At 45.6% G+C, this 21,432-nt stretch overlaps 1 protein-coding gene across 5 annotated transcripts in view; it reads left to right on the plus strand.

The window, feature by feature from the left end:
* Positions 1-21,432, plus strand: part of PRKCQ (protein kinase C theta) — an 85,072-nt gene that overhangs the window by 40,472 nt on the left and 23,168 nt on the right. For 3 of the 5 annotated variants that reach the window (XM_037889349.2, XM_037889350.2, XM_037889352.2), the window contains 6 exons: positions 2-131; positions 657-766; positions 1,254-1,377; positions 6,841-7,001; positions 9,695-9,868; positions 19,186-19,277. In XM_037889349.2, coding sequence (XP_037745277.1) covers positions 2-131; positions 657-766; positions 1,254-1,377; positions 6,841-7,001; positions 9,695-9,868; positions 19,186-19,277 — 791 coding nt within the window. The remainder of the gene's footprint in view (position 1; positions 132-656; positions 767-1,253; positions 1,378-6,840; positions 7,002-9,694; positions 9,869-19,185; positions 19,278-21,432) is intronic. The other 2 variants (XM_037889351.2, XM_043520700.1) reach the window with 1 other exon arrangement.

Below are 21,432 nucleotides of genomic sequence, written 5' to 3' on the forward strand. Positions count from 1 at the left end.
GTTCCACAAGGAGAGGTTTAAGATAGATATGCCGCACCGGTTTAAGGTCTACAACTATAAGAGCCCGACATTCTGCGAGCACTGTGGCACGCTTCTTTGGGGCCTGGCGAGGCAAGGGTTAAAGTGTGACGGTGAGTCCTGCTGCTCTGCAGATGTAGATGGAATGAATGGGCCTTTACAAGGCTGCTCTCCTGAGGAGCTGCAGTCTAAGGGCCAAATCCTGTTTACATTAAGCATGCAGATAGCTCCTTAGTCGTTGGGGGCATGGGGACATGCTGAGGGCAGAGCCCGAGGATCGCCCCCCCCCACACACACACGCACACACACAGCAGGATCATTTTGGGGGCTGCACAAGGATGCATGGCCCATGGGGCTGAAGAGTGGATCCACAGCTGCTCCACAGGCTTGGGGAGGAAAATGTCCCCATGCATCTCCCCAGCTTGTGGCTCATTCAGGTTGGGCCAGCACAGTGACTATGCACCAATAGGATTTAACTGGTGCCTAGGCCTTGAGCTCCGTAGGGCTTCACAGGGGTGAATTTCACCCTGACCTGTTGGCTCAGGCCAATAGAAGTGCTCTGCCTCATGTCAGACAAATGCTGTTTATAATGCAAACCTCCCCAGGCTCTGATCACCTCATAAACTTCTTCCTTTCAGCATGTGGCATGAACGTCCATCACAAGTGCCAGACGAAAGTGGCAAACCTTTGTGGAGTTAACCAGAAACTAATGGCCGAAGCACTGGCAATGATAGAGAGCACCCAACAGGTACAACAGCTCGTGGACTAAAACAGCATGGTTTAGTGGATAGGGCACTGGTGTGGCATTCAAGAGACCTGGGTGGTATCTACTGACCCGCTGTGTGAACTGGAGCAAATCATTTCACCCTCTGTTTCCCCTTCCACTCTGTCTTGTCTATTTGGATTGTAAACTCTTCAGGGCAGGGACTGTCTCTGACTGTGTGTGTGTCCAGCCTGCAGCACAATGGGACCCAGATCTTGGTTGGGGCCTCTAGGCATGACTGTAATATATAGAACCACACAGAGACTCAAACTCTTCCACAGTGTGTTGCTTTAAAGAAACAAAGACTCCAAAACCATGACCTTCCTAATGCGTTTAATTGATGACTTTAGTTAGTAGCCACCTCCTTGTCTTTCTATAATTATGCCTGTGCGGATGAAGCAGGTATCATAAGAGACCTGTGCTCGTAGGCGTTTTCAGCCAAAACATTGCTCCTTTTTTGCTTGTGACCCAGGCTCGCTGTTTGCGTGACACTGAACAGATCTTCAGAGAAGGACCTATTGAAATTGGCCTTCCCGTTCCTATGAAAGAAGTAACTCTGCTTCAGTCTGTGCCAGCACCTGCAACTGCGAAAAGAGGTAGCTCTCCAATTACATGTATTGACGGTGCCAATTATTTAAACTGCTAGCCGGAGACAATGATAATAATGAACTTAGCCCTGGTCTACACTGGGGTCGGGGGGCGGTCGACCTAAGCTACGCAACTTCAGCTACGCGAATAGCGTAGCTGAATTTGGCATATCTTAGGTCGACTTACCTGGCGGTGAGGACAGTGGCGAGTCGACCGCTGCCGCTCCCCCGTCGACTCCGCTTCCGCCTCCCGCGAGCTGGAGTTCCGGAGTCGACGGGGAGTGCGTTCAGGGATTGATTTATTGCATCTAGACGAAACGCGATAAATCGATCCCCGATAGATCAATCGCTACCCGCCAATCCAGCGGGTAGTGAAGACCTGCCCTTAGTCCACTCATAGTACAGGGAAACAGATACCCGTTGTATTATGTATATAAGCCATGCTCACTCTATGCTCTGTCCCCATCTGGTGGTGGTTTTCATCTTCCCCTGAGCAGGAAGCACTTCCCAAGCCTCAGAGGCTTCCCAGCTAGATTCCATGTTTGGACCATCACTTGTAATGCTGATGTCCCTGGATGGGTTGTTGACAGCAGGGATCAAACCTGGGAAATCCATAAATGAGCCTCTATTACTTGAGCTGAAAGACCCACCTCTCTTAGCCAAGGGCCTAGCTGCCACCAGGAGACAGAGAGTCACACTGAGTGGGTATAGCTTACACTTACAAGAGGTTCCTTCCAAGCCTTGCGTGATGTGATGATTCTGACATCGTAGCACGGACATGATTTATGGCTTAGACCTAGTCAGCAACAATTCCAGTGCATGCTCCAAATAGTGGAGTTTCCACAAAATAACTCACTCCATGTGATATGTTCACTAGTCAATACAAAGCAACATCTGTCACTTCTAGAGTCATGCTTCTACCAAAATGTATCCCTCTCATCCACATTGTGTCATACCTACCCTCAAACTATACTCAGCCACTCCATACAGGGGCAACTAATCCCCCTGGTCCCAGTGCAATTCCTTTCTACCTCTCCATAGACATGCCCTAAGCCATCCATTTCTGTCTTCCAGTGACATGAGCCACAAAGCACCACACACACTGCTGACAAACTCTTCCCCAAATCCTCCTTTAGGTGAAAAAGAAAAGGAGTACTTGTGGCACCTTAGAGACTAACCAATTTATTTGAGCATAAGCTTTCGTGAGCTACAGCTCACTTCATCGGATGCATACTGTGGAAAGTGTAGAAGATCTTTTTATACACACAAAGCATGAAAAAATACCTCCCCCCCACCCCACTCTCCTGCTGGTGATAAGCTATTACCTTTTCTTTTTGCGAATACAGACTAACACGGCTGTTACTCTGAAACCTGGCCTTTAGGTCAGGTACCCCAACACTTCCCCCACCCACAACCATATTCATCAGAACCTGAAGAAGAAACGTCACCCGCTGTTTAGTTTGAACTATCTGCTCACCACTGAAAATTCATATCCTGGTTTTATTATTTTCTCTGTGCAGTGGCTTACAGCTGATGAAAGAGTAACGCTCTTTAAAGGGAGCAGCTTCAGAACAGTTTATATTTTTATTTATTTATTTACTGTTTTAGTACTGCAGGCATGTTGTTATAGTCTTAACTAATTATGCTGATTACAGAAAGGTTAATCTCCTGCAAGTGTGTCAGTGTTGTGTTTATCTTACCTGTGTACCCTGCCATGCTGTTGACAAGCTACACTCTGCTGTTGACATGTGTACTTGTTCAAAGAACTGGCTTAATTAATTGTGTTTCCAGGGCTTGTTTCACTTTAATCTTTTCTCTCCTCTCTTGAATTTTATTTGTACTTAGCTTTGTGAACATCCCTGCAGGTAATGACCATTGATGCTGTGAGCCTTCTTTGTGAGTGTGGCCCACCTTCATAGCATGGCCACATCACACATTTAATAAAATCTGCACTCGTACAAAAAATGGCCATTTAGGGGAAATATTTCAGAGACACAAATATCAATTAGGTGCTGAAGAGCTTGTCTACACAAGGACACTCTGGAAGGTGAATCCAAATTAATTCTTAAAGTGGATTAGTTAAACCACATTAAATCCCTGCATGGACACTATTATTCAGAATTAAAGTGGCCTTAATTTGATGTGGCTTAATTCACTTCCAAAGTGTGCTTCAAATTCACACCTTTAGTTAATTTGGATTAATTTTCCTGGATGTCCCCATGTAGCCATGCCATCATTCCCATAGAAAGTCAATGGAAAATCTCACCTTGCTCACCCAAGAGCTGACCTAAACGTCAAAATGTGGGTTTTAAGTGGAATCTTTTAGCTCCCACGTTTGGAAATTACCTCCCCCTGTGAACCACAATAGCTTATATCCCTTTCATTATTAGCAGTGAACATTTAAAATTCAAAAGAAGTCAGAACACATTGGCCCAGATTCTTAGCTGGTGTAAATCACTGTAGCTTTATTGAAGTGAATGGTGTGACACTGATTTACATCAGCTGAGGATCTATTAATAAAATGGTTGAGTTGCACCATAGATTTAAGAACTACAGTATATGCTATGCCTACAAAATTCAAGTATCATGGTGACTGGATAATTGAGATCAAGGTGCATGCATGCTAATCTGCAGTGCTAATGTGCACCTTGATGTGAAAGAACTGCATTGGGAAATAGCCAACAGGAGGCCATACCAGGAAGCTCCCCTTGTCTTTCCTGCTGTGAAGCTGTGTTCCATGACAGCACACTCTATGTTACTGGAGAGTAGGTTCAGGTGGGCAAGGCAGGGTACCAGGGTACGGTAAGAGCATGGGCCTGTGGATCTGGGCTGGAGCCCCATGACCTGGAAAGAAGATTCTGTTCCCCTCCCCAGTTGACCAATGTGGAGAACCCTTGCACATTGTCTTCTTTCCTTTGAACTGGGAATTTGCCCAAGGGGAGTTCAGCGCACAAGTCCCAATGACTTTCATTGCCCTCCTAACTCACATCGACCTGTCGGAAAATCCCACCTTTGGTCCATATTGCCTATTATTACCTTGGCATCCAAGGGCTGCAACACAACATATGAAATACAGCTCATAGAATGGGTAGCACAGAAACCACCTCTCCTGCAAGCTTTAAAATACATGTGTTAGGAACAAAAGCAGAACTAAGCCAAAGCTTAAACCCAATAAAGGTCACAACATTGGGCTCCCAGCTCAGATTCCAGTGAAACGGTGAGAAGAGCATGTTTCCTTTCCAACTTTGCTATAATTATCCATGGCCTTGTCATCTCAAGATCACATTGCTCTGCATGAGGGCTGCGCATGGAGACCCCTGGGAAAATGAAGCTTTTGCAGAATGCTGCAGCCCACTTATGAAAGCAGAAGCATGTTATACCAATGCTCTGGAGTCTTTGTTATGACGGCCATCTTGGTCAACACCAGAGGCCTCTCGCACCAATAGCATGACTCTCTACAGCTCAGTAAAAGGAAGAAAACAGTGAGCAATTCTTCTCCATGTCCACGTGGAGTAGGACAAGAAGTAATTGGCTTAGTGTGCAACAAGGAAAATTTTGGTTCGATATTAGGAAAAACTTTCTAACGTTAAGGATAGTTAAGTGCTGGAAGAGGTTACCAAGGGAGGTTGTGGAATCCCTACCATTGCAGGTTTTTAAGAACATGTTGGACAAACACCTGTCCAGGGTGGTCTAGGACAGCGTTCCTCAAATGCAGCCACCGTGGCCAAATGCAGCTACCAGGGGCTTTTCTTGCGGCCACAGACTCCTGGGCTGTAATGGGAGGGGAGAGGGAGCAGTGGCTCCTCCCCCTCCCTGGTGCTCCTGGATGTCTTGGTGTTGGTTGCTGGGGCTTCCAGCCAGGGCTGGGCCCTGTCTCCCTCTGGAGACGCCTCGGGCACAACTCTGGAGGAGCAGCCGGTGAGTTCCCCACCTTCTCAGGGGTAGTGGGGCTCAGGCTTTGGGCTTCAGCCTGGGGGTGGTGTGGCGGTAGGCTCTGGCCATGAGGCTTCAGGCTTCAGCCCTGGGCTTCAGCTCTGGGGCCTTGGATTCCATCCCCTAGCCACAGGGCTTCAGGCTCCAGCCCCCTGCTGCCTCCCCCAGCCAACCCTCTCCCCTGCCTGCCCTTGCTACTCTCTTCCCCCACCCCTCATCCAGGGCTTAATTTATCCCCAGGCAGCCGGGGCTGAGTAAGCCCTGGCTGGGATGATTTAGTTGGGGATTGGTCCTGCTTTGAGCAGGGGTTTGGACTAGGTGACCTCCTGAGGTCCCTTCCAACCCTGATATTCTATGATTCTATGATGTCTGCTGTGAAAAGTGGTACATGTAAGTTTGTTAATATCACTTTTCACAGCAGACTTACTAGGTAGCCATAAATAAATTACAGTGATTTGGACGTGTCTATGTGCATATTTATTTGTTTTTCCTAAGCTAATTAAGTATTTTAGGAAAAAGTGTGAGCGTGGCCACCAGCAAAAGTGGGCCACCAAATAATTTGTCCAGAGAACTCCTGGTCTAGGTATATTTGGTCCTGCCTCAGCGCAGGGAGCTGGGCTGGGTGACCTCTCGAGGTCTCGTCCAGCCCAACATTTCTGTGATTCTCTGACCCTAAAGAGCGAGACTTGCATCCTTTGTGAATTGGCCGCAGAGGAGGATCTAACATACACTGATCAGTGAATTACGTCTGCAGTGGCTTGCAGTTAGTTTCTAGGTGGAGTTCAAAATGTTAGTGTTAACCTATAAAGCTTTAAATGGTTTGGGACCGGCTTTAAACCATTTTTAAAGAGATGGTCCCCTTACCTAAAGGACCATCTCTTCCCCAGTGGATATTTATTTTATCTGTCAAGGTGGGCTGAGCAATCCTCTATATGGTATTGTGTGTTTGAGTTTATGGGATAGGTTCAGTAAGGAATAGATTCCTATACAGGTTTTTATAAATCTAAATAAATAGAATAGCCAGGAACCTCTTGAAAGTTCCACTCCAGAAACTGACAGCAAAGACAGCCAACCTGATCTGAACTTCTGGGATAGGAGCATGAAATTTAAACAGTGTCTCATCTGTTTCACATAGCAGGCTTAGCAATGGGCTTGAAAGAGGCCCAAGGGTAAGATCTCATGGCATAGTGTGACAGCCAGCAAGAAGCAATGTCAAGTAAAAGCTGCACCAAATCTAAGGGTTTGGCCCCGTTCTTCAGCTTTGAAAGCAACACTGCAGTTAAAGGGTGTCATTCTCTTTCATTTACACCCATGTAAAATTGGGAGTCACTCTACTTAAGTCAGTGGAGTTACACCACTGTAAAAACTGACGTAACTAGAAGGAGATTGAGGTACAATGCCTGAAATCCACCTAGTGAGTGTGGACACCTGATTGCCATTGATTTTAATTGGAACTGGGTGTCTTTGAAAAATGTAAAAGTAGGATGTGGGGTTTTTGTTTGTTTCTGGGTGTTTATTTTGCTTTGGGGTTCATTTCAGAGCCACAGGGAATCTCCTGGGAGACGCCGGTGGAAGACGTGACAAGCCCTGAGTCTCTCGTGGAATCAGAACCAGGGAAAGACCAGAAGTCTGAGCAGCTGAAATTAACAATTGATGATTTTGTCTTACACAAAATGTTGGGAAAGGGAAGCTTTGGCAAGGTAAGTGAGATGGGGCTGACGTGTGCTAAGCGAAGCCATGCATTGCACTGCTGGAGAATATAAACAGCTTTTCAATGCCTGCGTGGATGTTGCCTTGCCAGGGGCAGAAGGCATGACTGTGTTTCCAAACCTCGGAAGAAACACTGACCCAAACCTCCTTAATGATAAATAAGATGTAAACATCACCACGGGTACCCGACTGTTGCATTGCATAGAAACCTAACTCTCCCAGGGCTCAAGCATAAACCCAGCCCCACCTCTGCATAGGAGAGTAAATATAATATAAGGGCCCTCTTATTCCCCTGCATCGGCTATCCACATCACCAGAGCCTGTGTAGAGGGGAAAGCTGCAGCCAGGCTGCTACTTCCCCTTTTATGCATGTGGGTGGGGAGAAGTTGGGCAGAGAATGGACTGGGTGGAGTCCTGGCTCTGCTATCAGCCAGCACAGCTGAGCTAGTTCAGAGGAGGTAGTAAGCTGCACCTGTAAAAAGGCTGGAGTAGATTACTTCCCCCTTCAAAGCAAAGAGGAAGCAAGGACCAGATTGTGAAGCCCCCTGTTCTTGGGGCAGTGCAACTATGCTCTGCCCCTTACTCAGGCTGGATTCAGCTACATCCCTTAGATGTTTGGGGCCAGATCTTCAGCTGATGTAAATCTGTATAGCTTCACTGAGTCAATAGAGCTCTACCCCCTCAACCGGCTGGGGATCTGTGCCTTGGATCTGAAACTCGAATCTTCTGCCTTCAGTGGATTCATTCATCTGACTTTACGTTGAGTGGCTGATCGTTATTAATTCGGAGATGCATCCTCTATGATAACATGAACCATGATGAATTCATCTGGCGCTCATGCAGTTCTGAGAGGCAATTCGGAAGCAACTCTTCATTGCAATTTAGCATCAACTAATGAGCGTGCACATGTTGCCCAAAGACATCAGAGATGGAACCTGCCCCTGGGTGTATGGCTGATTCTTGCATATTTTATGGACTGAAGCAATTGCTGTGGCCACATCTTAAATCGTTAATGAAACATCTGATTTATTTTTTTCCATTTTGCTTTCCATAGTTGAACAAGCTTAGTACGGAAGGGCCAAATCAGGCCCTTCCACAGAAAACCGGGTGGGAGCAGAAAACACGACAAGCTTCCTCCACAGAATCCTCTCCAAATTCTTCCATTGGTTGGGATGGGGTGTGTCCTCCTTTGGAGAAGACGCAGGGTGTTCAGCCTTGAAACCCTGCCAATCTCCAGAGATCTGTATGGGTTTCGATGGTACTGGGCCATCTGTGTAGAAGCCCATTGCCACTGCATTGACCTTACTGTCTCCTACCCTCTCCTGCCTCCCAGTCAGTCAGTTCCATGCTGGTTACTATCCCTTGAGCCCCTCTCTTAAAGAATATTCCATAGCATGGAGGGGCACTGAGAGAGAGTTGTTATAGCATCAGCATTAATATTTCTGATTATTCCCCATATGGCATGGGAGAGGCGATACACAGCACACTGGTAAGTTAAACATACAAATAACCAAAGGAGTAAATAAAACTTGCAAGGGGGTTGCGGATCCCCTGCACTTTTCCATATCTACGGTTCAGTAAACAGTACCAAGGAAGCCTCATTGATTATTCTTGGACGTTTAGCTAACCAAGGGGAGTGTTAATAATAAGACCTAACTCTTATATTGTGCTTTTTATCCATCGATCTCAAAGCATTTTATAAAGGATGTCAGTATCCCCATGATAGAGATGGGGAAACTGACATGCAGAGCGGGAAGTGACTTGCCCAAGATCATCTGGAAAATTTATGACAGAGTTAAGAAGTGAGGCCAGGTCCTCTGAGGTCCAGTACAGTGCTTGGTCCACTAAGCCACATGGTTGCCCAGTATTGTAATTAGCCCGGGGGCCTAGAAGTCAGTCTACTTCCAACTCTGCTCCTGGCTCATTCGGTCATTTTGCCTCTGAGTGCCTCTGTTTCCCCATCTGTAAAAAAGGTATAATAAAGCTTGCCTATTTCTCTAAGACTCAGTTCATTAGTACTTGCTACACACTTTGAGATCCTCAGCCGAGAAACACTGTAGAAGTGCAACCTCTCTATTCATACTGCCCTCTGACCTTGCATTTAGAGCCAGATCCTCAGCTGGTATAAATCAGGCAATCAGTGGAGCTACCTTGATTTATCCCAGCTGAGGATCTGACCCCAAACGTTCCATTTATATATTGCTGACAAAATAATACTCCCCCATATGTCTTCTAGAGTATTGTCGTGGTAGGTCAGAAAATGGAAAACATTATTTATGAAAACTTGCATAAAACTGGTTTCAGTCACCAAAATTTTCACCTGTCTGAAGTGTTCCATCTACTTACATGGCCCGCATCACTGTGGTAACTGAGCACCTCATAGTCATTAATGGATTTATCCCCACAACACCCCTATGAGGTAGGAAAGTGTTATCCCTATTTGACAAATTCCGAGTAGATTGAGTGACTTTCCCAAAGCCTCAGAGGTTTGGGACAGAATCGGGACCTGAACTCAGGCTCCCTGAGTCCTAGTCGGGTGACTTTGCCACTAGATCATCCTTCCACTCTAAGTTGTCTCATCAACCTGGTGTTGAGCCAGTTATGCTCAACTCACTTCTTTAAATGGGTCCGAACATGATTTGAGAAAACGCACTTCTTATATGAGGTGGCCTTCCCCTTCTAGGTCTTCCTTGCCGAGTTAAAGAACACGGATCAGTTTTTCGCTGTGAAGGCTCTGAAGAAGGATGTGGTTTTGATGGACGATGACGTCGAATGCACCATGGTGGAAAAGAGAGTCCTCTCCTTGGCTTGGGAGCACCCGTTTCTAACCCATGTGTATTGTACATTCCAAACCAAGGTACATACGGGCTTTCCATTTGTCCCCAAACACGCTGGGGACACTCTGCTTTACTCCGGTTAGTGGGCTAAAGCCTGAGCCTGTTTACTCTGAGGAAAGTTCTCTGAAACAAAACCTTCAGTCTCAGCATGTGCCTCGGAAACTTTGACCTCATCCCCAGCTTTCATCTACAGAGTGCTGGGTGTAGGGGTGGATAGGACACTTAGCCAGCTGATCCGCTCCGGGGAGCATGCTTGGACTTTGGCCCCTGTCGATTTATGCTGCTTTCCCCACCTAAGACTGGCCGTGCAGAGAGCCCCTGTGGTGCACCGGGGCTTGCAGTACGTACTAAGGGTGAAATTCAGTCCCGTGCAGGGGGACAGCAAAAGACATATCACTATTTAAGCTCTCAAAACAAGGCTTAAGTGGGACTTAAATCGTGCATGAGCCTTGTGCACCTGGATGCAAAACGTAGCTTCCAGAGGTTTTCTCTGTGTCCCTGACCAGCCTTTCAAGCACCATACCAGGCAAATTAAAAAGAACCAGTTTGTTTCCTTCCCTTTATATCAGTGGTCCCCAAACTTTTCAGGGTCACACCCCCCTTTCCCCTGTCCACGCCACCGTTCCGGAGCAGGGCTGCGGGTCCCAGGGGGGCATATGGAGAGGGATAAGGGGGCCAAGGCTGAGGCCACACCTGGGGACGTGTCTGGGGACAGGAACGGAGCTGCAGCCAGGGGCTGGGGCTGAGGCTGAGGCTGGGGGCAGGGCTGAGGCCGGGCCAGGAGTGGGGCCGCGCCTGGGGGCCGGGGCTGGGGCCGGGAGGGAAAGCCATGGTCAGGCCACGGTTGGGGGCCAAGGCTAGACCAGGAGCGGAGCAGCAGCTGGGAGCTGGGGCTGTGGCAGAGCTAGGGGTGGAGAAGGGCTGGGTGGTGCTCCCTCCTCGCCCTCCATGGGGGCTAGCCCAGGCCTTGTCCCCTCCCCATGTTCCTCTGCACTCCCCTAGGCAGTTTGGGGACCACTGCTCTATATACTAAAATTTTAAACTGGCATTAAGACAAGTTTAACTGGGGATAAAATCTGGAATGACATCCCAATGACCACTCTGTTCACTCAGGCAGCTCTGGAAGGTCTGGATTCATCTCAGGAGGCTTCCATGCTCATTCGTATACCATAATTTGGCGATGTTAGATGTTGCTTAGTGCTAAGTTAACAACATAGCAGCCAGTGTCATAGGAAACAAATAGTACCTCTGTTGCATATGCAGTTAGCTTCCCAAACAACACGTGTTTAAGGACAGTGGATGAAATTTACTGTGGAAAAGTCTGTGAACTCCTGTGTCAGTAGATCATGAAATTTTGAATCCTGGCATCTATTTTAGTCCTTTCAGGGGGATGAGCAAAGGGATACCCATAACGTACGGGAAGGAAATTATGTACAGTTTCAGAGATTGTGGGGGAAAGATAAATGACCTGAAACTAAGGAAAGAAAACTGAGACTAGATAATAGGAAAAGTATTCTTAACAATAATAACAACTGGGAAGTGAAATATACTCCCAGTGGGGGTGGTTGATATTCAAAGGTAGGTTGAGTGAGACACCAGTGGGAATGATGTATAGCAATGTAGATGTTGCTAGAACAGAGTGTTGGTTTATATAGTCCAAGATCCTGCCATCAACAGTGGCCAACACCAGCTGCTTCAGAGGAAGTGCAATAACCCTACAGTCAGCAGTTATGGGGTAACCTGCCTCCAGGACAAGCTTCTCCTAGGCTCCTAGGGTCAGAGGTTGGCTTATGCCCTGAAGCACAAGGATCTGTACAGTGAACAGTCCTGAAAAATGCAACGAGGTTAAATGAGTGATCACTTCAGGCCCCCCTCTCTTCGGCATGATGTTATATTCCCCTCTTGACGCATGTTAAGCATCTTCTTTGGTTTTACCCAAGTCAACTTTTCAACATTTTAAAGCAGTTTGGCCTCTTCATTTCACACTGTAGCTGTAGGACTTAGCGCATGTCTTTTTAATCCAAATCGCCCGTAGACTGTGATTGATTTCTGACTTATGTTTTTCTCCTCTGACCGAGTCAAGCCGTGATCATTCAACTCATGAAAGTCATTCTGAATGAGAGAGCTGTAACAAGCCACAGACATTCTCTCACCACTCGATGGAGGCATGTTTTAATCAGAATATCCTCAGAGTAAGCATTTCATAGCAGATGCACTGGTGTGTAGAAGCCATGCCTAAGAGTTATTATTGGAATCTCTTTTTGAAGGCTTCACTGGACTGGCTTTTGATAAGTGGCTTCAAACAGAGAAGTGTGAGTCAGAAACCTTTCTGAAATATTGATTTGTTGGCAATGCGAAGTTTCTGAGTTCCTTTATGTACTGAATGCATCTACAAAGAATGGTAGAAACAGGAACATAGGCATCTCCATACTGAGACAGACCAATAGTCCTTTCAGTCCAGTGTTCTTCATCAACATCAATATCTGCCACGTGTCTTCAGAGGAATAAAATATCTCCCTAATGTACCTAGTTTGGACAGTATTATCCATTACGGGAGGTAGTTTCTGCTTGATCCCAGCAAGTGATGATCAATGTATGCTACGAACTATGAGAATTGATAGTCCTTTGGCCTGAATTTCAGAGATGCTGAGCACCTACAGCTCTCACTGACTTCCGTGGAAGATGCAATTCTTCAGCACTCGTGAAAATCAGGCCACTTGTCATTTTTAGCCTCCTTAGAATAAATGAAGATGCACTTTTTTCAAATGTTTTTGATATTTACCTTTTCTTTCTTTTTTTTTGGTCACCATGATCTTCTCAGCAGTGAGTTCAACCGGCTAATTATATGCTGTGTTAAAAAACTTTTATTTCATGTGATTTAAAGGGACATGGTAAAAACTATTTTATAATTCCCATGATCCTAGTCCTGAAATTATTTACTCCGATACAGTGTTAATCTCTGAATTAACTCTTCACCATTTATGCTGCTGCTTTTTATTTATTGATGGATTGATTTTTGCATTTTGCTGATCTTGAACACTAAAAATAGACTTTCTATTTTTGAAAGTCAGTTACATTTTTGTTTACAGCTTGTTTCACTTCATATACCAGATTCTAGTTTACATTAAGGTCCCTCTAACAGTAAAATAGAAACCACATTTATTGTAGTTTAAAAATAAATGTTACTGAAACATTTCTGTGCTGTTAGCCTTATCTTTTGTAATAGCTCATTTGCAGAACACCTAAAGGCTGAGCCAAATTTGACATAACATGTTACATTAACATACGGGACTTAACACTTTAAGACTCCTGTTCACTGACAGAATAGTGTAAAGGGGCTTAGGGAAAAGGAGAATCAGAGCCTTTAACTTCCATTAAAAATAAAATCTTGGGAGCCAATTCTGTGATGAGCTGAGAGTTTTCAAGAAGCTTCAGTGGGTGTGGAGTGCACTCAGGATGTCATGGGGAACATTCAGTACCATGCAGCATTAGGCCATTAATATATACAAGCACTCCTGTCATCCTCTTATCAACATATCAAACCCACATCTTGATTAGAGCTGGTCAGGAATTCCCTATCAAAATGACACTGAATGTAGAGAATGGCGTTTCTGGAAAATTGAATTTTCCAGTGGAACATTTCGATTTTGCTGCTTTTTTGTTGTTGTTGTTGTTTTTTTTTTTTTTTTTAATTTCCATCAGTCTGAATCAGAATATTTCGAACATTTTGAGTCAGTTCAACATTAAACTTCATTTCCATATTGTGCTGCATTGCCTAATGGCAGTTGTACTTCAGGCCCCCATTCTCCCCTATGGGCAACATGGCCTCCCCCTCCGACCAAGCTGGGTGTTGAATCAAAGGACACATGTGCTCGCAGGTGCATTATGGGAAATGTAGTCCAGTCAGGGACCCTGGCCCAAATGGGACCTTCAGGCTCCCAGTCTAAAATTCCCATGGGGCAATGTAGCATCATAAGAAAATGGAGTTTAATTTTGAACTTATTCTAAATGAAACATTTTGGGTCAGTTCAACAAACTATAATAAAACATTTCAGTATGGGCATGCTGACATATTTCATTGTGATCGACAATGATGAAAAGAAATGCCTATCTATTTCTGAATCAAAATTTCTCAGAATATTTTGATCCATGAAATATTTCAGTAATCTGACTTTTCATCCTGATTCAGGACAAAAAAAATATTGAATCTTCAGATTTTTCTTTGAGTTGGAAATGCCTATTTCCACTCATCTCTGCTATCAGCAGTGGCTAGGTTTTCTGTGCCTGTCACTATGCTGTTATATCAGCATCATACAAATTTAAGCCAGGGCAGTTCAAAAGACTAGCTTTGAGAAAAGTTGTAAAAACACAATTGTCCCCCACATTCAGATTCACAATGGATCATTGTCACATCAAAAATATCAAGTCTGTATTGAAAAGACATTACAGTACTCAGATGATGTCAGTACATGATAGGGGCAGAGTTCTGCCCTCTGCACAGCGGGTAGTCAAGGAAAGGAGGAAAGCGGGTGTCAGGGATTATTAAAGTGACAAAGAGCAATAGTCTCAGCTGGAGTAAATCTGCATAGCTCCATTGACTATCCCATTCCTCTACTGACAATCAGCTCCATTTATACCAGCTAAACATCTGGTCCATAGGTTGGGGTTTTTAAGAAAAGATGATCAGAATTTTTTTTTTTGCCACTGCAGAAAATTTTGACTTTTTATCACAGATTTAAAACCAAAGTGTTTTGGCCAAAACCTTTTCAGTTTTCAGCAGAAAATTAGAGCATTTTTAGGTTTTCCCAACAAAAGATTGAAAATTTTTGAGCAGAAGGCAATTTTGGCTTAGTCAAAAACCCAATTTTCCATCCAAAAGGAATTTTGGAAAATTTTCAACCAGTCCTGAAACCAGCAATAGGGGCAGTTCTATCACCTTGTAGGAGGGGTAGGTTAGTTTCTCTATTTAAGCACTACAGAGAACTCTGTTTTGAAGTCCTAAGTGAGACTTAATTGGTGCAATTAGCCTTTTGCTGACCTTTGCTGAATTATGCCAGGAGGCCTTTAGTATGTGGAGATACAGTAATCTACACCTGCATCTTTGTATACATATTCAGATGTGTTTGCTGCTTTAAATCAAGCAGATGGACTTCCAAAGCAGAGCGTCTCGAATAAGGTATTTAACATGCAGTAAAAGACGAAGTGAGAGAATCAGAATCAAAAGCTAATTGTGTGAGATGAGGACTGAATTGAATTGGCTGGCAGCTGTAGGAAATGCTGCCATCTCTAGAGAATAGGCTGATATTACACAAGGGGAAACATTCTTGAGCACTGAAGAACAAAATTAAACCCTCAGTCATTTTGTCTTTAGCAGTTAGGCTTTTGATTGTCCCCAAAAGCTTTCATTGCAAATAGTATCTTCTGTACTTCTTATAACCACAAATTGATGGAGGCAGGATCCTGCACAAGCCATTTGTCACCTAAGTAGTCCCACTGACGTCAATGCATCGAAGAATGTACAGGGTCAGACCCAAGGCAGGCCTATACATACTGATATAGGTGGGCTTGGAGGGCCAGATCCTCCTCTGGTGTAAATCAGCCTATTTCCATTGACCTCAGTGGAGTTATGTGAATTTACACCATCTGGGGACTTGGCCCTAGAATAGCACACATTTGCAAGGATAACAAAGGAAACCAATAGCAGGTGTACGTGGTATGCATGCCTACCACATGAATGGGTCAAATATTTGTGACCATTAAAGCCATGGGAAGATATTTCTTCCTCTTCAGTAACTGGTCTGACATTAGAAAGAACGAGGAGTCCTTGTGGCACCTTAGAGACTAACAAATTTATTTGAGCATAAGCTTTTGTGTGCTAAAGCCCACTTCATCAGATGTATGCAGTGCAAAATACAGTAGGAAGATATGTATATATACAGAGAACATGATCCTATGATCCCACTGAGGGTTACCAAAAGAAATGACACCATCTGCTCAAGAAACTCCCTGAAAAAGCAAAAGAACAAATCTGCACAGACACATCCCTAGAACCCCGACCAGGGGTATTCTATCTGCTACCCAAGACCCATAAACCTGGAAATCGTGGACGCCCCATCATCTCAGGCATTGGCAGCCTGACAGCAGGATTGTCTGGCTATGTAGACTCTCTCCTCAGGTCCTACGCTACCAGCACTCCTAGCTATCTTCAAGACACCACTGACTTCCTGAGGAAACTACAATCCATCAGTGATCTTCCAGAAAACACCATCCTGGCCACTATGGATGTAGAAGCCCTCTACACCAACGTTCCACACAAAGATGGACTACAAGCCGTCAGGAACAGTATCCCCGATAATGTCACGGCTAACCTGGTGGCTGACCTTTGTGACTTTGCCCTCATTCACAACTATTTCACATTTGGGGACAATGTATACCTTCAAGTCAGCGGCACTGCTATGGGTACCCGCATGGCCCCACAGTATGCCAACATTTTTATGGCTGACTTAGAACAACGCTTCCTCAGCTCTCCTCCCCTAACACCCCTACTCTACTTGCGCTACATTGATGACATCTTCATCGTCTGGACCCATGGAAAAGAAGCCCTTGAGGAATTCCACCATGATTTCAACAATTTCCATCCCACCATCAACCTCAGCCTGGACCAGTCCACACAAGAGATCCACTTCCTGGACACTACAGTGTTAATAAGCAAAGGTCACATAAACACCACTGTATACTGGAAACCTACTGACCACTATACTTACCTACATGCCTCCAGCTTTCATCCAGACCACAACACATGATCCATTGTCTACAGCCAAGCTCTGAGATACAACTGCATTTGCTCCAACCCCTCAGACAGAGACAAACACCTACAAGATCTCTAGCAAATGTTCTTACAACTACAATACCCAACTGCTGAAGTGAAGAAACAGATTGACAGAGCCAGAAGAATACCCAGAAGTCACCTACTACAGGACAGGCCCAACAAAGAAAGTAACAGAACACCACTAGCCGTCACCTTCAGCCCCCAACTAAAACCCCTCCAACGCATCATCAAAGATCTACAACCTATCCTGAAGGACGATCCCTCACTCTCACAGAACTTGGGAGACAGGCCAGTCCTCACTTACAGACAGCCCCCCAACTTGAAGCAAATACTCACCAGCAACCACACAACAGAACCACTAACCCAGGAACCTATCCTTGCAACAAAGCCCGTTGCCAACTGTGTCCACATATCTATTCTGGGGACACCATCGTAGGGCCTAATCACATCAGCCACACTATCAGAGGCTCATTCACCTGCACATCTACCAATGTGATATATGCCATCATGTGTCAGCAGTGCCCCTCTGCCGTGTACATTGGCTGAACTGGACAGTCTCTACGCAAAAGAATAAATGGACACAAATTAGACATCAAGAATTATAATATTCAAAAACCAGTCAGAGAACATGTCAACCTCCCTGGACACTCAATTACAGACCTAAAAGTGGCAATTCTTCAACAAAAAAACTTCAAAAACAGACTCCAGTGAGAAACGGCAGAACTGGAATTAATCTGCAAACTGGACACCATTAAATTTAGGTGAGGACTGGCCTGTCTCCCAAGATCTGTGAGGGTGAGGGATCGGCCATTTTAAGATTTACTCCAACAGGTGGGGAATGTCCAGATTTGAAAGGTGCCCACTGTATATAGTGTTTTTCATGTTCAAATGACACTGCAAACATCGGGCTGTACTCTGACCCAGAATATATGCCCAAGAACAGGAGGAAGAAACCCCCCCTTACGATCCTATCCAGGTCCAGGAACATGGGAGTAAGCAGGACTATTAGCCAGCTGACTCCCCACCTGGAGCATGGCAACAGGGAGAGGAGGGGAACTGGCTGGCCAGAGAAGCTGAGCCAGCAGGATTGGAAGAGTAATTTACAGGCCAGCGGCAAATTGTTACCCTTCAGGATCAAGAAAGAAGCAAGGGAGAAACTGTGTCTCCCAGGGTACCTCTGAGCATAGTGCTTCCTGGCATGATGCAGTTTATGCCCCAACACTCGTTTAAGACTTTGCCTAAATTCATAGTCTAAGCTATTGTTTTATTAATGTTCACAACAGAATTCTAAGGTCAATAATTAATATCTCAGTTCTGCATATGCACAAGCTACAATCCCGCTCTCCTCCTGAAAGGTCCTCAGACCCCTAAACTCTTGAGGGCCCCAGTGGGAGTTGATGTCACTGGCTGTCCCTCAGAGCCTGGTAGAATCAGACATTGAGGTCAAAGGACTTTTCCAAGACTCCGGAGGAAGTTTTTGTCAGAGTCAGGGCAAGGGCAAGGACCCAGCCTGGCATAATTCTCTGTGGTGTTCTGAAACCACTAGACCAGGGCATCCACTCGGATTCGTGCAGGCTCAAGTGACAGGTCTGTCCCTACTGTAATTGCACTATCAAAACCATACGCAATGCCCATACGCAAAGAGCTGAAATTGAAACTTTGGAGTCCAGTCCTGCTATTGATTCCCATGCAGGACCCCATTGATATAACGGGGCACCGTACTAGCCTCAGAGTCTTCCTGTGGGGATCCAATAGCAGTATTAGGACACTTGTCCGTATCCAGTTTGGAAGTAGGAAGCGGCTTTCTAAAACTTCTGTGACCTGTTGGCACGTTTTGAGCATACGACAAGAATTATTATTCACTTAAACCTTCGCAGTAATTGTTTAAGCACTTCCCCATCAATAGAACGATTCAGTTGCTTAAAATTAAGCACGTGCTTAAGTGCTTTGGTGGATCAGGGCCAACGCGCTCAGCACATTTCAGGATCAAGCTCCCTATTGGACTATTGCCATACATGAAGTTGCTCACATGGGCAAGTGTCTCTACGATTGGGGCCCATGGCAGGCAGTGTAGCCTAATGAGCAATGCACTGGACTGAGACTCAAAAGTCCTGGGCTCTATTCGCAGCTCTGTCACTCTGCTGGCTGGTCTTGGGCAAGTCACTTCAGTGCTCCTTGCCTCCATTTCCCCATTGCTGAAAGGGGGATAATGAAACTGACCTCCTTTTTAAAGCACTTTGAGATCTGCTCATGAAAAATGCTATGTGTGAGTTAGGGATTGTTTATTATTATGTTTTTTACCAGTGATTATGCAAATCTGGGCAGTGGGAGCTAAGTAGGGGGTCAAGGAAAAAAAACGTGGAAAGGAAATACCGGTGAAATAAGTTGGTTGCTTCAGAAATCCAACCTTGTATTGTACCCTTCTTTCCTTCCCCTTTCTCCTCCCCCTCCTTCTTCATGGTATTTTTACTTTCAGTACCTAATTCTAGTCTTTTATTGTTTTTCTAGGAAAACCTCTTTTTCGTAATGGAATATCTAAATGGAGGAGATCTAATGTTTCATATCCAAAGCTGTCACAAGTTTGACACCGCCAGAGCAATGTAAGATGATTTAATTGCCATTTACTTTAATAGGTCACATACTTAGTGTAATAGGGAGTCAGCGTGACCTAATGGATAAAGCACAGGGACTCGGGAGACCTGGGTTTTGTTTCTGGCTCTGCCAATGGCCTTCTGTGTTAGCTTGGGCAAGCCAGTTCTCCTCTCTGTGCCTCTGTTTCCTCATCTGTAAAATGGGAGTAATGATACTGAACCTCCTTTGTAAAGCTTTTGGACCTACAGGTGAAAATTACTATAATTAGGGCTTGGTATTATTGCTGTCATCTGGCCTCAGCCACTGACTTCTGGCATGTCACTTCCTCTCCCTGTGCCTCTGTTTCCCCTCCCACCCTTTCTCTGTCTTATCTTGTGTAGCTTGTAAACTCTTCAGGGCAGAGACTTTCTCTTACACTGTGTATGTACAGCACCTAGCACCCTGAGGCCCCAATCACAGTTGAGGGGCCTAGGTGCAACCATAACAATCGCACAAGGTGTACTTTCCGTTTCAAGATCTTCCAGTCATGTGTAGCCTTTTGTTCAGCTGATTTTTCCAGTCATGGATCAGCGGGCCCAGTCAGGCTGCTGAAGTAGGTACCTGGGCCTTTTCATACGAAGTCTGAATCATTCAGTAAAGAACTAAGAGGGTAGGGTTACATTGATCCACATCTCTAGGTAATCTACAGGGAAGACGACTGTAAGGCAATAGCAGGACTTTTGACAACACACCAGGACCCTGATTCTGTCCCTTGTTTTGGCACCTCCGTTTGGCTCCAGCCACAAAAGGGTGCAGAACAGCTGCTGGGGATTTCTCCAGAAAGGAGGGGTTCCTCTACAGGGGTGGCTTAAGCAGCCCCAAGCCACCTTTCTTCCCTGTCTCTGGCAAGACACATGCCAGGAGGAGAACTGGGGGAGGACGGTGCCATTGCTGGAATACTCTGGGCCATGCAGCAGCCCATCGGTGACTGTTGAAAATTAGAGCAGCCCCTGGGCTGCCCTAAATTGCACTGGGAGGTGGGGAGGCCCCAGTTAGGCCAGAATTTTGAGAACACAAAGGTGGCTTAAAGCTTTCTTCCTGCCCCCTACCCCCCAACCCTCATCCCGATTGTGCCACACTTTGAATTTCAGATCTGGAACCTGGTTCTGATCTCACTGCTACTGATGGAAATCAGGAGTGAAACCCCTGAAGTTAGCAGAGTTACAGCAGTGTAAAATTGGAGTAAACGAGAGGCTAATCAGGCCCCTGATGCTCAGTGTCAAACGTCTGGGGACATCTTCTGGCCTTGTACACATGTGGGCAGCTCACACTGAGCCCCGTTCAGCCCTGATGTAAATGAACAAACTCCCACTGCAGGGGCAGTAAAACTGTCAGGATTTCCCAGTTTGATGGCTGAAAGTCTTTGCAGGCAGGAGAAGACTCTGGGTGTGTCTACACTACAGTTGGGGGTGTAATTTCCAGCTCAGGTAGACATACATGCCCTAGCCTAAAAACAGCACTGCATGGCAGTGCGGGCAGCAGCATGGTTAGTCTCCTGAACACATACCTGGGGTTCTGGATGGGGTTGTACTCTGGGCAGCTAGACTTTCCCACCTCCTAAACTGCTGCAGCTACTCTTGCTACTTTTAGGCTCTTGCTCAATCAAATTTAGCATGTGTACATCTACCTGAGCTGAGAGTTACACCCCTTTTTCCAGGGTAGATGTATCCTTAGAAAAAGCCATTGAGCAGAACGACTACAAAAGAATCCCATAAGCCTCAGCCATTCCCAGAAGCTCTTTAGCTTTAGGATGACTGCGTCAGCCACATGCCCCTTTATGCAGAGATCATAGACTATCAGGGTTGGAAGGGACCTCAGGAGGTCATCTAGTCCAACCCCCTGCTCAGAGCAGGGACCAATCCCCAATTTCTGTCCCAGATCTCTAAATGGCCCCCTCAAGGATTAAACTCACAACCCTGACTTTAGCAGGCCAATGCTCAAACCACTGAGCTATCCCTGCCTCCCCCCCATGAGAGCCTGGGACCACCTAGTCTGGACAAAAATAGGAAAAGGGAGTCTCTTGTTTTTGTCACCGAGCAGCAAAAAAGGCAGGCTGGGGACATGAACCCTGTCAAAACGAATGGTAAAAAGGTAAATTTATATAAAAAGTAAATACACCGAGGG

Source organism: Chelonia mydas, chromosome 1 (assembly GCF_015237465.2).
Source record: "Chelonia mydas isolate rCheMyd1 chromosome 1, rCheMyd1.pri.v2, whole genome shotgun sequence".
In the NCBI taxonomy this organism is placed as follows: domain Eukaryota; kingdom Metazoa; phylum Chordata; order Testudines; family Cheloniidae; genus Chelonia; species Chelonia mydas.